This window comes from Brassica oleracea, chromosome C5, assembly GCF_000695525.1.
Source record: "Brassica oleracea var. oleracea cultivar TO1000 chromosome C5, BOL, whole genome shotgun sequence".
NCBI classification, from domain to species: Eukaryota; Viridiplantae; Streptophyta; class Magnoliopsida; order Brassicales; family Brassicaceae; genus Brassica; species Brassica oleracea.
In genome coordinates, this window is record NC_027752.1 from 46,300,753 (window position 1) to 46,316,306 (window position 15,554).

The 15,554-nt window shown below is 37.0% G+C and overlaps 5 protein-coding genes and 1 long non-coding RNA gene across 6 annotated transcripts in view; 1 reads left to right on the forward strand and 5 right to left on the reverse strand.

Moving 5' to 3' along the window:
• Positions 1–3,571, reverse strand: part of LOC106293892 (WEB family protein At3g02930, chloroplastic-like) — a 7,665-nt gene extending 4,094 nt beyond the window's left edge. The window contains exon 1 of the mRNA XM_013729524.1: positions 3,333–3,571. Coding sequence (XP_013584978.1) covers positions 3,333–3,349 — 17 coding nt within the window. The 5' untranslated portion in view covers positions 3,350–3,571. The remainder of the gene's footprint in view (positions 1–3,332) is intronic.
• LOC106293899 (chromatin-remodeling complex subunit ies6-like) lies at positions 256–962 on the reverse strand. The gene is made up of 3 exons (XM_013729533.1): positions 784–962; positions 631–698; positions 256–554 (listed from the first exon to the last, which is right to left on the reverse strand). The coding sequence occupies exons 1-3, from the start codon at positions 935–937 to the stop codon at positions 423–425; spliced, it is 354 nt and encodes a 117-aa protein (XP_013584987.1). The 5' UTR covers positions 938–962; the 3' UTR covers positions 256–422.
• On the forward strand, positions 1,055–2,312 carry LOC106293900. The gene is made up of 3 exons (XR_001260680.1): positions 1,055–1,560; positions 1,627–1,928; positions 2,011–2,312. It is a non-coding gene; the product is annotated as an uncharacterized LOC106293900 (long non-coding RNA).
• Positions 3,572–4,799: 1,228 nt separating the features above from the next.
• Positions 4,800–5,847, reverse strand: LOC106293898 (putative gamma-glutamylcyclotransferase At3g02910). Its single transcript, XM_013729532.1, has one exon. It carries the CDS (start codon positions 5,711–5,713, stop codon positions 5,132–5,134), a length of 582 nt encoding a protein of 193 aa, XP_013584986.1. The 5' UTR covers positions 5,714–5,847; the 3' UTR covers positions 4,800–5,131.
• Positions 5,848–9,789: 3,942 nt separating this feature from the next.
• On the reverse strand, positions 9,790–12,147 carry LOC106293893 (probable inactive receptor kinase At3g02880). Its single transcript, XM_013729525.1, has 3 exons — positions 10,731–12,147; positions 10,321–10,638; positions 9,790–10,234 (listed from the first exon to the last, which is right to left on the reverse strand). Exons 1-3 carry the CDS (start codon positions 12,004–12,006, stop codon positions 9,960–9,962), a joined length of 1,869 nt encoding a protein of 622 aa, XP_013584979.1. The 5' UTR covers positions 12,007–12,147; the 3' UTR covers positions 9,790–9,959.
• A 606-nt stretch (positions 12,148–12,753) lies between these two features.
• On the reverse strand, positions 12,754–15,282 carry LOC106293894 (IAA-amino acid hydrolase ILR1). Its single transcript, XM_013729526.1, has 5 exons — positions 14,874–15,282; positions 14,647–14,772; positions 13,700–14,014; positions 13,501–13,629; positions 12,754–13,296 (listed from the first exon to the last, which is right to left on the reverse strand). The coding sequence occupies exons 1-5, from the start codon at positions 15,219–15,221 to the stop codon at positions 12,904–12,906; spliced, it is 1,311 nt and encodes a 436-aa protein (XP_013584980.1). The 5' UTR covers positions 15,222–15,282; the 3' UTR covers positions 12,754–12,903.
• Positions 15,283–15,554: the final 272 nt, after the last annotated feature.

Here is a 15,554-nt window from a genome sequence, read left to right on the forward strand (position 1 = left end):
GGGAGTAATTGAAGTGAATGTGTGTGTGTGTAGGTAGGAGAAGAGGGGGAGGAGAAGAAAAAAGCATCAAGAGGAGGAGGGGGTATCTTTGCAGCACTGAGGAGAAGTGCAACAACACATCATTGAATAACATACATAGATGGATTTGCATATGATATTTATATATATCTCGACAGTGTATGTCAAATTGAAGAGTGTGTATTGTTGGTTGGTTCAATTGATTTTGTAAGTTATTATATACTCAAAACTCTCTTGTTGATGTAGAAAGAATTAAAAGACTCATTTTGTTGTTCTCGTTGTACTAGTGTTAGTATGTTGACCCCAAAAAAAATCAGTAACTTTGAGGGAAATCAACAATTGCATACATAAAAATATCTACCACAATACATATTACAAGTAAAAACAGGACATGGGGGGGCTGGCTACTTGAGAAGTGGAGCGGCATTGCGAATGGAGAGATAGTGGTGGACTTGGTGGGTGGAGAGTGACCTTAGAGCCTTGAAAACATGAGCATTTGCATAGCGGAGGTTTGTTCTGGGGTCTACATATGGCGCCTGTCACCAATCCAAACCAAGAGATGATCAAACTAAAGAAAAGGTCGAAAATCAGAAATAAATTAGTAATACATACCTCGAATCCAGTGACATCGCAAATTCTCTTGCATGGCTGAGTGGATGGAGGCGACTCGATGTTGATATCTGCACACGAAAGAAAGAAAGAACGATTGATTATAGTGAAGAAGAGGAGGAGTATTTTAATTTTTCTGAATCGAGAGAGAGATACAAAAGGGATCATCAGGGTCAGCTTGGAGGATCTGCTTGAGATGTTTCCACCTTCCTCGAGACTGCCCCTTTGGGTACTTTTCATAGGCCTGTGTCTTCTTAAAGCTCAGATGCATCGGAACCACTATATCTGCATCAACCAACTCCCCCTCCATCTTCTTCTGTTAGTTAAACCCTAGATCCATCCGAGGATGCTTTATACGCCGTCTCTCGGTTGTTAATAACCGGTCCGGTCCGGTCCGGTATTGTGAATTAAGAAAAACAAATGAGTAAACCAAGAGTTTCTTCTTCTTCTTCTTCTTCTTCTATCACACAAACAATCTGTAGATCTTCTCTCTCAGATTATGGCATGATTCGAATTAGGAGCGGCTCTTTTCAAACTGAATGAAGAGTGATTCCCACCAATTCAAACGCTCAATCTAAAGGTCAGAGCTCTGTGAATTGTTTGAGTTAGTAATGGATATTTCTATTGCGGGACAGATGATGATGATGCCTTCTTCTTCTCTCCCACTAGACTGCTTTGCTTGCTTATTCCAACACTGACGTGACTGCTTTCTTTTTCCCATTCCCGTTGCCTACAACCCTGATAAAGGTTCTCCTTCCCACTTCAATAACCCCTCATTCTATTCTCACCACCAATCTTACCTACATTACAGAGGAGGGTGATGATCATCATTCCTCCACCTCTCCTTTTCCTCTCTTCTCTTTAGCGCCAACATTACCTGCTCTCAACGACATGAAAGCTTTTCTCTCTCTCTCAAACCTGTCAGTCATGAAGGTAGTAACTATCCCCCTTGTTTTTACCCTTCTTCCCTTCCAAACTATTATTTATATTCTCTTTCAGGTGGATAAAGATTTCGTAAACAAATGTAAATTTGTGGTTGCCACTGGGATTTTCGATGCATATGATCAACCCCACCAGCCATCTAACATTAGCCAAGAACCTCTTCTGTTTCCTTCTGGTGGTTGACGAGCTCTCTCTCCATTTCTTAACATCAAACACTACTTTGACTGTGAGCCAAGATGTTCATAGGAGGCCAATGGGTCGGCATTTGGCGTCTTATTCTACTCAAAACTCCTCCTTATGATGAACCTAGGCTAGGAGGAACGGCAAAGTCCCCAAAATCTTAATTACTACTGTTATTGGTAATTAACATAAATAAAACAATGTCTCCTTGTTAATAATTATGCTAAGTCCATTCTCTTGTTTTACACACACATGTTCCAGAGGGAGCGGTGATAATAAGAGAACACACTGCAATGAACAATCTCTTCAGCTGCCTGTGGTTCAACGAGGTACACCTGCTAACACCCAGGGACCAGCTTAGCTTTGGGTACGTAGTGGACAGACTAAAATGAGCCTTCAAGGTGTTCATGTTTCACAACTGTGATGTGAATACAACTCTCTCTTTCAACTGCACCCTCACATCCGACAACATTCCTCTAAGATCGAGTGGGTCAAGAGTGTCAAGGAACTCAAAGGGAAAGGTGTTGGGAAAATTATCCAATATCGATGAGATGAAGATGGTATTAGACAACTAGAAAATTTAAGAAGAAGACTCTTAATATTTAGGAAAGGGTTTACTACAAAGATTTTGTTTTTGGAAACTCTCTCTTACAAATATTTTCTCTCTTTGTTTTTCTTGATTCTTGGATGATTACAAATGGTGCTAAGCACCCCTATTTATACAAGTGAAGGAGCACACTCCAACAAGTTCTAGATTTCTCTAAATTATTATTTATTTCAAAATATCTAACTCCATAACTTTCTCTCTTCTTCTACACAATTCTTCTTCTATACTTCTCCACTTTTCTCTAGATGTTTCTTCTTCTTGGACTAAGGCTTGATTATGATTTGATAAGTTTTGGGCTTAAGGAGGGAAATCCAACACTATGAACTATACTGCATACAGATCTCAGTTTATGGTCCATTGATGAAAAACTTAATCATGCTTGGTATGGTACAAGTACAAGCTTCATATACTTGAAACAACACAATTATGAAAATCTCAGCTCACAGGAAACATATCACAATAAATATACAAGAAGCTTCATGAATTAGCCAATGCTTGTATCTATCAATAGAATCTTTCCCCGCTTCTGATTCATAGATCAACCAAATTAAAACAGTCTAAATAAACCACAGTGATTAGATAGAATAAGAAACAAGAACTAAGAGACGTGTCTCTCTCCCTCAGGATACAAGAACAAAACAGAAATCAAATTTAAAAAAAATCAAAATAAAGACAAGAGCGAAGAACTCGACATGAAAACGTAATTAAAAAATATATAATTGAATCAGCTTAATAAGATTTTTTTTAAAACTACAATCAGACAAGTAGTAAACAATGATCATGTGCTACAAATAAACCATAAACCCCAGACCTATTAGATCTACTCCGACCAGAGACAATAACAAAAGAAGAGCCTCAGAGAAGCTCTGTTTCGGAAGGAAAAAAAAATTATCAAACACCCAGATCGGAATTTAAAATCGACGAGAACATCAACCGACGTAAAAGACACATCTTTGAATCGAAAGGAGAAGCTTACTTAATCTTAGAAGCCATAGCCACACAGTTTCAGTTTGCTCCTGCTGCTACAGTGATAAACTTTTGAATCTTGGGAGCTTTGAAAAATCAAATTTTGCTCATGAAAACTGGGTTGCCATGTTTGAGTAGAGATCAAGAGAGAGAGACACAATGATTCAGTTCATCAGATTAAGGAAACGATTGATGAACCAACAGAGAGAATGATGGAAGTTGGTGGGGTTATGTCTCCAGAGTGGCCACACTCTTCACTCATCCTATAAAGCGAAATAAAGCATAATTATATTAAAAATATATAATAAAATTTAAACAACAAAAGTTACCGATTCGCATTCCGATCCTACGAGATAAACGCAAACAATTATGACTTTTTTTTTTTTTTTAACGTATAAAACAATAAATATTTTTTTATTAATCATACACTTAAACGTGAGATTAGGGGTGAAGACTAAACTAAACTAATACGAGCGAGAAAACTAAGTAAAATGAAAATCATTAAATAAAATTAAAACCTATACGTTAACGTGGAAGAGAAAATATCGTTAGTCCGATCCAAGTGCGGTTTTTAAATGAAACATTATTAAAATTAAAACCTCTACTATCAAAGATAGTTAATGTGAAAGAGAAAATGTGGTTACCCATCCAAATGTTCATAATAAACACGTATCTGAAATAATGTTCAACATGTGTTGTCTACTTTTAGTTTGTTGCAAAAAAAATAAGTCAACCAGCTTAGTGATTAGTAACCACCAAAATAAGTAAGCTCTAACTATGGTTGGTAACTCCAGTCATATCCATAATCATCTCATCCAACACTATCTAACCAATTTCTTTATTTTCTTCTTGTTTAAACTTTGAAACGATAAAGCTCTATGCTTTCATTAGATATGATAGGTTTTAAGTTTTAAATTAAAGATGTCTATACTTTTGGTTTTATGCTTGCTAAAATCTGTGTCTTAAGGGTAGTAACTGACTCGGCCCATATTTGAAGTCCAAAACTGAGCCAAATTTTGGGCTGGGCCGTAATTTAGTAGTCATCATTCATTGGTTAAACAGTTAGAATTATAATCTTAACACCCAAAAACTTAAACCTAGCCCACAACATCCTTTAACGAAAGACTAATAATAGATAAACGAATACCATTATGTAGCGTTCAGGGTTAACAATATTCTACGTTACGTCCTGAACTAGTCTCGTACTTGCTACACATGTCAACTGGAGTTGGTGAACTATTCAGAAAAGGACTAACCGGCTATAGTTATATATATTAGTTAAAGTATTGTCAAACAAAAATGTTACAAATTTTCTCCTTTGCAGATTTTGGTGACATGGGCAACGGCTTTGATCACTACGTGAGATCTTTTGAAATATGTTATTGTCTCATTCATATTGAAAATGCAAATTGTAGATAAAAATGTCAAATAACTAGGCTCAAATAAATTACTATTAGCACTGGAAGAGTTCATAGCGTGACGAGCCAAATCAGAGAAACAACACATTCGCTTTATAAGAAAACAAACAAAGATTGCGTACGGATACGAGATATTAAAAACAGAACCTGAAGTAAAGACACTGACTGACCGGACACTATATTACGGTTTACATCCAGACAACAAGCACGGAATCTCTAATCAAATGTTCATCGGTAACAACTAATAACAACAACCGTTGTACGGCTACGACGAACAAGTGGGACCCGTTAGAATAGATGAAACTAGTGGTTTGCGTTTGTACTTTCTTATTTAATTTCTCTAGAAAAGGATATATAAAAAATAAAAATGAGAGAGAGGGAATAATCGAAATTAATCACATGGAGAAGAAACGAAAATACGGATATGGTCCAAGAAGGTAAGATGCTGCGGCCGATCCTTACGCTTCACATATCCACGCGCTTCGTTCTCCGTGTACGCGCCGAACGATCTCCCTCCATTCCTCTTCCACAGCTCCTCCTCGTAGCTCTTGTGCGCGTAATACGCCTCCACCACGCACGACGACGTCGCATGCTCTGCTTCCAGATCTCCTCCTTCTTTCTCAGCAGCAGCTAGACGGATCGGTTGCCTCACGTAATGTCCCCTGGTGATCCCTTCGAGCTCGTCGAGACGCGAGAGACCGCGAGGAGAGACCGCGTAAAGCTCTCCCGTCACGCGATGGCCCGTTCCAGGCTTGTTGAGGAGGAAAGGGACTCGGTATGGTCCGCAGACGAGGGGATATTTCTCTAGCGTTTGGTAGACTCCTTTTAAAGATGCGTCGCCTGATCGGATCAGATCTTGCATCAGGACGTGGTTCGAGAATCCTCTCTTTAGAGTTCCGTACGTGAACACGAGCGTCGTCTTGGTAGGGGTGATGGTGGTGGTCGGTGGTGTCGCCATTGTTCCGTGGCCCATAGCAGAAGAAGGAGAAGAGATCTACGGGAGACTTTTCAATGGTAGGTGAGAAAAATAGAATCAGAATCGTATTAAGAGAGAGAGAAGTATGAAAACTAGAATCTCTGATTTTTTTTAGGGCGTGGAGTTTAGTTTAGATGATGACGCCTTTATATATAGTGGATTCTATTTTTTTATCCTCCACTTTTTTTTAATAATAAAACTGTAATTAATTAACTTTTATTTTCAATTATTTAGAAACTTGATCAATTTTTATGTCTACTATCAGCATTTTTAACATAAATCTTGCCTTGGTTGGTTAAACTTATAATAATAAAACTTTAGGACTATTTCAAGATACGTATCTTCTTAATTACTTTATAAGAAATGGTTAGTCATTGTGTCTGGTTTATAGATACACGATCCACAAATTTGTTAGATATCTAGAGTGTTTTCAACTTTTCATGTCTTGTTGACAGTCAAATTGTGCGTGGTTACTACAGAGTTAAAACAAATGGATCCCCTAAAGCAAACTGTGTGTTTTACCATATGTGAATGATGCAAGTTGTAATGTCCATTTATGTATTTTATCAACCCCCAAAAATGAATTAGATAATATTCAGAGGAGGACCACTCGGCTCACTAAATGAACAAAAGTACAGCAGACATCGTATCATATACATCACACAACATATATATAAAATGATAAGGTTGACAAAAATAACATTAAACTTTATCACAAAATGTTTATGTTTATAGAACCAAAAATATAACAATAATTGGCGTGAGAAGTAGGTGTGTTTGGGATTACGTGTAGAAGCAAAATGTTGCAGTACCACACATTACAGCCAAGTAGCCATTCTTCTTATATTTGTCTTCTTCTTCTTTATTTAATCTTTATTATTTGGAAATCATTCAAACAAAACATATATTTTATGAAGTTACATATTTACATATAAACAATTTGAAGCAAATTAGAATATTAGTAGAATGATTCATATGGTGGATGATAGCTCACTCTAAAATATACAAACACATTTCTTGGTTTTTCATTTCTCTGTTTTGTATCTTATATTCAGTGAATAGGTTACTATCTTACATAAATGGAAAAGGAGAAAGGCACGCAAATACTTGGTTTCCCAGAACGAAGAACTGAAGGATGAAAGATGACGAGACAATGACAAAACACAACTAAAGCTAAAAGGTCTTTTGTTTCTGTGCCTTTTGGATTTTTCTTCCGTGGATGTTGTACAATTGCACCGTACTTCTTTATACCTAACCTGAATTATTCTGTTTTACTTTATATACTTTTTAAAGGGAAAAAGTAACATAAAGTGATATACAGTACGTGGTTAAAGTTATTCAGAAGTACTTTTCCTAACACAACGCTACGCAGCCTGATCGATTAGACTAATCTGATAGCAATGTCTAATCTGATCCATCTACAATTTTTAATATATTTTAATGTTCAGCTTCTTAATATTGAATTAAGCAAGCATACAATGTCCAGGCGTTTATGTGGTTTAGACGTTTGTAAGTAAGAACTTGTAGTTTTATTTTGACTGATTTACAAATTTACTGAGTCCAGACTATTGTGTAGTTTTACATGGGTTGTCAATGATTGTATACGTATTTTTTTAAAATGAACAAGGGTTGCTTAAATATAAATTATTTAGATGTAAATTACAATAGAAAAAAACAAAACAACTGACTGTGAACTGTGAAGCACATTCAATGGTGGACACAAAGCATGACTCATCTAAGCTTTTGAGCACATTCAATGAACGAAGATGAACACAGAAAGTTGCTTTAGAACCTTTTACACTTTTGGTTTAGTGATTAGATCATTTCATATTCTGCTATTTCTTTTCTGAACCTACAATATGACATCCATTATATGATGTGTGTGTTTCACATATACAGTGCATATTTTAATTTTAATTTGTTTAATTTATGAATCAGCTCGGTTTAGACTTTAGAACAAAGAACAAGTAAACCTTACTCATCTTTGGTGTTACTGCCTGCCGAGTGCCGAGGCCAATTTTAAAGGTAACATTGCTTGTTAAACATAGCGCAATATTCCTGCGTTTATATCAACGAATACAGACAGATTTAAAATCAGCAACAATGCAAAAGCAGCCAAACCGTTTTTCATAAGTAGTAGTATATAACAAGTACCATTAGTGATTTATGATAATTTTGTCGTTTTGCCACCTATTCTTGGGCCGTTGAGCTATAAAAGTATGGGCTTTACCCACTGTGAATTATTGTTTTCGCCCGTATATTTGGGCCAGTTCATTTTTTGGTGGCCTTCTACGAAATTCTGTCGTTGTGCCTTTAACTCGGAGTTGCCATTTTAAACTAAAGCAAAAAAAAACAAAAAATAATAATATGAAACTGCGACGAATGTATTGCCTCTCCCGTTATCACAAACGTTGAATATCCCCTTCATATATTTTATAGATATATTAAGTACAAAAGTTTGATGTCATTCTAAAATGTCATTGTTCTTGCGGTGTACGGAGTGGCTTCCAACTTCTCATGATAATGAAACTTAAAGTAAATGGAAACGTGAGTTATTTTTTAGTTAACTGTGGCATGATTCATTACTCTTTTTTTTTTCCTACACTATATTTTCAACTCGCGCTACACGCGAATTTGTATTAATAATTAATATTATTTTATACTAGTTTTAAGATAATGAAGTATAATTGGTTTTAGTTTACAAAAAAAAAAGTATAATTGGTTTTATATGCATTTTATATGAAATTTTATTCAAAATATGCTTTATTATTTTTCCTATTTAGACTTTTATAAAATTATTCTCTTTAAAAAATTAATATTTGGATATCATCTTTTTGTGTATTTACAAACATGTTTATATTGTTAGTTAGTATTATTCTTTTTTAAAATTATATTGATTGTTCTATTCATATTTACTATTAGTACACTATTATAAATATTTTATTATAATTTTTATCTATCTTTCTACTTGAATGACATAAAAAATTAATGCATATGCACAATATCTAACTTTATTTTGTATTTACCAAATTTTTACAATGAAAGTGAAATTACTATATATTTTTGTGCATATATGTATTTGAAATACTCATATTTAATTCTTTTAAATGCATGTATCATAGTATTATATTTATATATAGGTATTCATCATAATAAATATTTTTATGAAATATTAATAATAGTAAATATTACTTTAGATATAAGAAAAAGTGAAATAAATAGATACAACTTTAAACTAAAATTAAGTAATAATTTATATATTACAATAAACATATATAAATTAAAATTATATATATATATATATATCTTATACTTGATCTAGTTACAGTATTAATTAATGGCGGGATTATGATGTTTTATTAGTTCACATCATATTTCATAAACTTAATAAATTTAGTTTCCAATATAAGATATACAAGTTAGGAAAAAATGATAAGATCTAACTATACTCCATCTGTTTCAAAATACTTGAAATTTTGGTTGATGGCACAAGAATTAAGAATTAATCCACTTTTACCTTAAAAAGTAATATTAAAAATATAAATTAAATTACTTTAGCCAATCATCAAAATAATAATAAAGCACCATTGGTCACACAGTTTCCAATAAAACTAAAATTAATATAAAAATATGAAAACATCATCTATTTTGAATCATCAAAAACTCTCTAAAACATCATGTATTTTGGAACGGAAAAAGTATAAAAAAATAGAGAACAAATCACTATTTAGTAAAAACAAAACAAAAAAAAATATGAAAGAGAATCCCAATCAATTTGAATTCCTCGTGAACAACTCCCATAGAGATTATTGGTAACATACGATTTTGTGGTATATGTGAAATGTTTATTAGAATTGATTTAGATACGTATAATAAAAAACTATTAGACGGCAAGAAAAATAATATCTCTGATTATTTCGGCAAATCATTGACTAGGATTATAGGATCAGAACCCAAGACAACACACTAAATTATTCACACACAACCAATAATATATTTATACAAAAAATGGCAGCATCAATATTTGTTATAAACATCTTTTAAAAAAATGAATTAAGAAAAATAGAAGAAAAAAATCATCAAAGTGTCATCTCAATTTGAGGCTCAAGAATTGACGAACAAAAGTAAGACACGAACAAACAAAGAAAAAAAGGCGGGGAGGACGTATGAACTATTCAAGAAAATGCAGTTTTAGCCGCAAACAATTTTGAAATCAACCAATTAAGACCCCCACCAGCAAAACTCAGCCAGATATAGGATTTGGGGAGCCAGATGAATGCGAAACCTCCTCGATGAGTCTGGTAACATCGGCCATGGAAGGACGACTATCAGGGTACTGCGCTGTACAACTTATACCAATCTTCAAGAGACGGATCATGTTCTCATTGCCCTCTGATTGGTGCCCGGCGAGCTCCGGATCAAACACTTGAGATGGTGATTGTTGATCAGTAATGGATTGGACCCATCTTGGCAAATCTACACCTTCTTCGGTTAATTGCTGATGTGTTGGAGACTTCCCTGTAATGCAATGTACCATGTTAAAGCTCCTTAATGTCAATAGCAAAAATACAGTCAACAGGATAAGTGCTCTAATTGTTTGTTACCTGTGAGTAGTTCAAGGATAAGCACACCGAAGCTGTAAACATCAGCTTTTTGAGAGATTTTGCGCGCATCAGTGACTTCAGGGGCACGGTAGCCATCGATACGGTTAGGCGCAGATGTGGAGCTAATGATAGGCGCTAGACCGTAATCAGAAACCTTAGCTTCATATGAATTAGACAAGAGTATGTTCGAAGACTTGATGTTTCCATGAGAAGTTGTCGAATCACGCGAATGGAGATAACTAATCGCTCTTGCAGCTCCCAATGCTATACCAGCTCTAGTTTCCCAGTTCAACGGAGCCCTCCCATTACCTTTGTTCCCTACAAATCAAAAACGTAAACCAATCCTATCAAGATCAACTAACTACCAACCACAACTTAGCATTAGCTAAACTAAGAAGTAGGATATGTACCGTGCAATAGGGCAGACAAGCTTCCTCTAGACATGTACTCAGAGACAAGAAGCTTCTCGTCGGGACTGAAGTAATAAGCGATGAGGGTCACGAGATTAGGATGACTCATCGATCCCAAAACCTGCAACCTCTCTCTAAAATCCTTCTCAGGCACCACAACGTCTCGTAACCGTTTCACAGCAACCACTAAACCATGCTCAAAGCTCGCCTTATACGAAGACCCAACCGTCCCTTTCCCAAGAACCTCAGCCGAAGCCTTCAGCAACCCATCCAAATCGAATTCCCCGAAAGACTTCACGAAAAACGTCAAGTCCTTACTCACCGCGCCGCCGCCGCTCCCCGACGCCTTCGCCGGAGGGACGTTAGCCGCCGATGATTCCTTGTGTACAGCGGCGGAGGTCGCGGCGGCGACGGGAGCTTCGACGTTTCTCGGCTGACCGTTCTCTTCTCCTTTTTTCTTCCTGCAGAGACAGAAGATAATCAAGAGAAGCAGCAACAGACCGGCGACAGATCCGATCACGATCCCGGCGATGGCTCCGGCGGATAGCTTGTCGCTATCTTTCTTCCCCGGCGGAGACGGCGGAGAAACCGGCGGCGAATTAGGGGTTTCGGCGTCGCCTTCGCAAGGGTTTAACGGCTTCCCACAGAGAGTGTTCCCTTCGAAAGCGGATTGGGGAAAACCCGAGAGAGAATCCGGAACCGACCCGTTTAACTGATTAGAAGAGACATTAAATTGCTGAAGAGTGATTGTAATCTCAGGGATCGAACCGGTGAGCTGATTCTTCTCTAAATAAAGCGTAACCAACCGGGTCGCGTTATTAACATTATCCGGGATCCGACCCGAGAATCGATTCTCCCCGAGATTGATTCTGATAATGCTTGGAAGCGTGAACAAAAACGGCGGAATCTCGCCGGAGAATGCGTTACCTTGGAGATACAAGTAACGGAGGAGAGCGAGGTTGGAGAAATCCGAGGGGATTGGACCGGAGAGCGAGTTGAATCGGAGAGAAAGCGTCTGGAGCTGAGTCAGATTACCGATTCCTCCGAGAGGCAACGAGCCGAACAAACCCGCTCCGGGTAATCGGAGGGTGGTGACCCGACCCGAATCGCAGTGGACTCCGTGCCAGGCGCAAGGAGAGGAGGCGCTCGTGTTCCATAGCAAGGGACGGCCACGGACGCTGTTGCGGAGGAGGAGTAACGCTCGCCGGTCGGAGTCTAGATCTGAAGTCACCGCCGCGAGGAAGAGGAAGAAGACGAAGAGAGAGCCCTTCTTCATCTTCTCCTTGGTTTGAAGAGAGAGAGAGAGAGAGAGAGAGAGACAGATGGTTGAATTGAAGGAGAGGTTTTTTTATAAAAGAGTTTGAGCTCTTCCACTAACGCCGGCCAAAGAAAGTGACTATAATTGTAGAAGAAGAAGAAGATGGGAAAAAATAAAAACTTACGGGTTTGAGATTTTTCCTTTTTGATGAAAAAGTAAAGAGAATCTTATGTAATTTAATTATGACAACTATGATGTTACGGTAATAATTAACTTTACTAATAACAAGGTCATGAATAGTAACGATTAAATGGGTCGTTCGCATTGCATGATGTGATGATAAAGTACTGTTATTACAGGCTGCAGTAATGTTTTGTAGACGTTTTAAAGTTAAACGACAGCTGTTTCTTTATGTTTAGCTCCAATCATTCTGTTTTGTTTCTTTATGTTTTTTTTTTGTTCAGGTTGGGTGAGATAAAAAAAAAACAAGCTAGTATTTGTGAGATAATGTCTAACCCAACCGTTGACAAAAGCTAAAAAGTGCCTGAATGTGACATTGTTTTTTTTATAAAATTATGTATTTTCTCATCTAATGCTTTGAATATTCTATTTGTGACACTGACATTTCATTAGTTTTTTTAATGCATTGAATAAGTGTCATAGACATGTTCATCATAAAGCTCATTAGTGGTGTATATAATATGCTGGAGTTTCAGGAAATTCCACTGGCTCTAATTCTTGTTTGTCCTTATGTTTGGTACCATATTTTTTAGAAAACATACTGATTTTGCTGACCGGATAAATCTCAGTCTCAATTAAATAAATTATCCCAAACCGGAACTTAACCGATGTGCCTACCCTCACCAAACTTAGAAGTTCAATACAAGTAGGTGGTTGATTATTACAAAACACATTCTATAACTCGGTCTTAACCTCATGGTCATTGCCATGTTTATCCAAATAAGTGACCGCCATGGCTGCGTGAAGAGCTGCTCCAAGAGGAAGAGCTTCTTCGTCAACAAAGAAGTAAGGCGAGTGAAGCGGCTTACCAGCACCTAGCGTCTCATTCTTTATCCCAAGCACGAATATAGCAGCCTTGGTCCTCTGAGTGAAGAAGCTGAAATCCTCTGCTCCCATCGTCACCGGAAAATCATGGAAGTTGTTCTTTCCGATCATCGCTTCCGCTACTTCTTTTCCATGCTCGTACAACCCCTCGTCGTTCTTCATTACCGGGTGAAGCGAAGGTTCTTTCTCTCCGAAATCTACTTCTGCTTTGCATTGGTACACCGCGGCTTGTGCTTCCGATATCTACATCATTAGCATCATTATCAACAAGACTGTAAAGAACAACGTGTAAACTAATCTCTTTTATTTTTTTTATTTTTTTTTGGAACACTAGAAGGTACAGGCCGAAGCCGTAATCCACCGGGCTGAAACCACAACATGTAATATTAATTTAGTCCCAACGGTCAATCCAACAAGGAACCTCTAACGCAATGGTCAGTTGATTACCTCTTTGATTCGTCTTTGGATAAATAGGAGACCATCGTTGCTTAAGCTTCTGAAAGTTCCTCCAAATTTTGCAGACTGCGGTATTACGTTTTGAGTGTGGCCTCCTTGAATGTATCCAACCGTAACCACCTGAAAAAAAAACATTCGTTGTGTCTTGATTCTGATTTTGTCAAACAAGAAGATGTTTAAACAAACTTACACCAGCTTCAAGAGGATCCATTTCCCTTGAAACAATCTGTTGCAAGGCGACAACGGCTGAAGAAGCAGCAAGAACCGGGTCTTTAGACAAGTGTGGTGTAGCTGCGTGGCTACCTTGACCGTGAACGGTGACTGTGAACACTCCTGCGCCTGCAAGAACGGTCCCGGGCCTAGAGCCGATACCACCAGATGGGATTGTTGGAAAGACATGTACGCTGAGAATTCCATCTAAGTCGTCTAGAATGTCGTCTTTTAGCATTTCAATTGCACCTCCATAGCCTTCCTCTCCTGGTTGAAACACTAGTTTCACAGTCCCCTTTACCAAAAAAAATAATTGTGTGTCATTTAAAGATTCATCAGATAAGAATCTGACCAAGATCAAAGTTACAAATATGATTGTTGGATACACACTAAAATAATTTGTTGATGCTGCCATTTTTTGTATAAAATATATTGTTTGTTGTATGTGAATAATTGATGTGTTCTCTTAGGTTATTATCCTGCAATCCTAGTCATTTAAAGATTCACCAGATAAGAATCTGACCAAGATCAAAGTTACAAATATGATTGTTGGATACACACTAAAATAAATCAAACATATTACTATTCTGTGTATGTATGTATATACACAGTATAGTTTCATTTATTCAGAATCCAAAAAATTAACAAAATAAAAATCTGAGAAATTTGACATTTTGAATTTGCTGGGCTAACACTAAATCAATCATTACATATCACTACTGTGTAGACGCATTGAACTACTGTTTCATTCATGACATATCACTGTTGTCTGCCCCATTTATATAAAGTTGATATTTTGATTGCCGGGCACACACTAATCAAAGAGCTCACACACATACAGAGATCAGAATCACTAACTAGCATTGAGAATGAATCAAGCAATAGACGGAGAGAGAGAGAGAGAGAGAGAGAGAGAGAGAGATAGACCTTGATAAGGTGTTTTCTGGACTGAAGAAGCTTAGCAGCACCAAGAAGCATAGCAACATGAGTGTCATGACCACAAGCATGCATCTTTCCATCTACTTTACTCTTCGATTCCCACTCCACTAATTCCTTTTCTCCATATCAATTATTTCATAATAATTAGTCAAAAATAATTCAAAAAAAAAAAATCAAAACTTTGATGAGACTAAACAAAAAACATAACAACAAACCTGTAGTGGAAGTGCGTCCATGTCGGCTCTGAGTCCGAAAACGGGTTTGGAACCGGATCCGATCCAAGCCACGACGCCAGTCTTCGCAACAGGCCATTTATACTTCACTCCGAGCAAGTCAAGCTCGTCTCTAATGAGTTGACTCGTTTTGAACTCCTGGAACCCTGTCTCCGGGTTCTCGTGGATCCTCCTCCTGATTCCTCTCATCCATTCGAAGAACTCTGGTTCTTTCGCTGAGTCTAGCATCCCACGAGAGAGTGACTCGAGACCAGACCCGGAACCATATCTCAGAAGAGCTGGAGACAGAAGAAAGAAGAAGAAGAGAAAGAAGACCCCTGAAAAATTCATGATTCTCAGAAGTTGCAAATGGAAGGAAGGTGAAGAGTGAAGACTTCGAGGTGGAGAAGGAAGGTCCAAGTTTTATATTTATAATAATATTTTCGTATATATACACGTCCTTAATTAACCCACGTGTTGATAACTATTTAACTAATTGTTTTATTACGGAACACATATCCAGGACATATCTACTGGAATTCAAGTAATAATAAGAAGAAAGAAAATGATACCAAATAAAATCAAAGATAAGTAATCTTACTTTTAGAATGTAGAGATGAGTCACTTGAATACAATGTATATAGATATTTACTTGAAGTTGTAGTATGAAAATATAGGAATGTA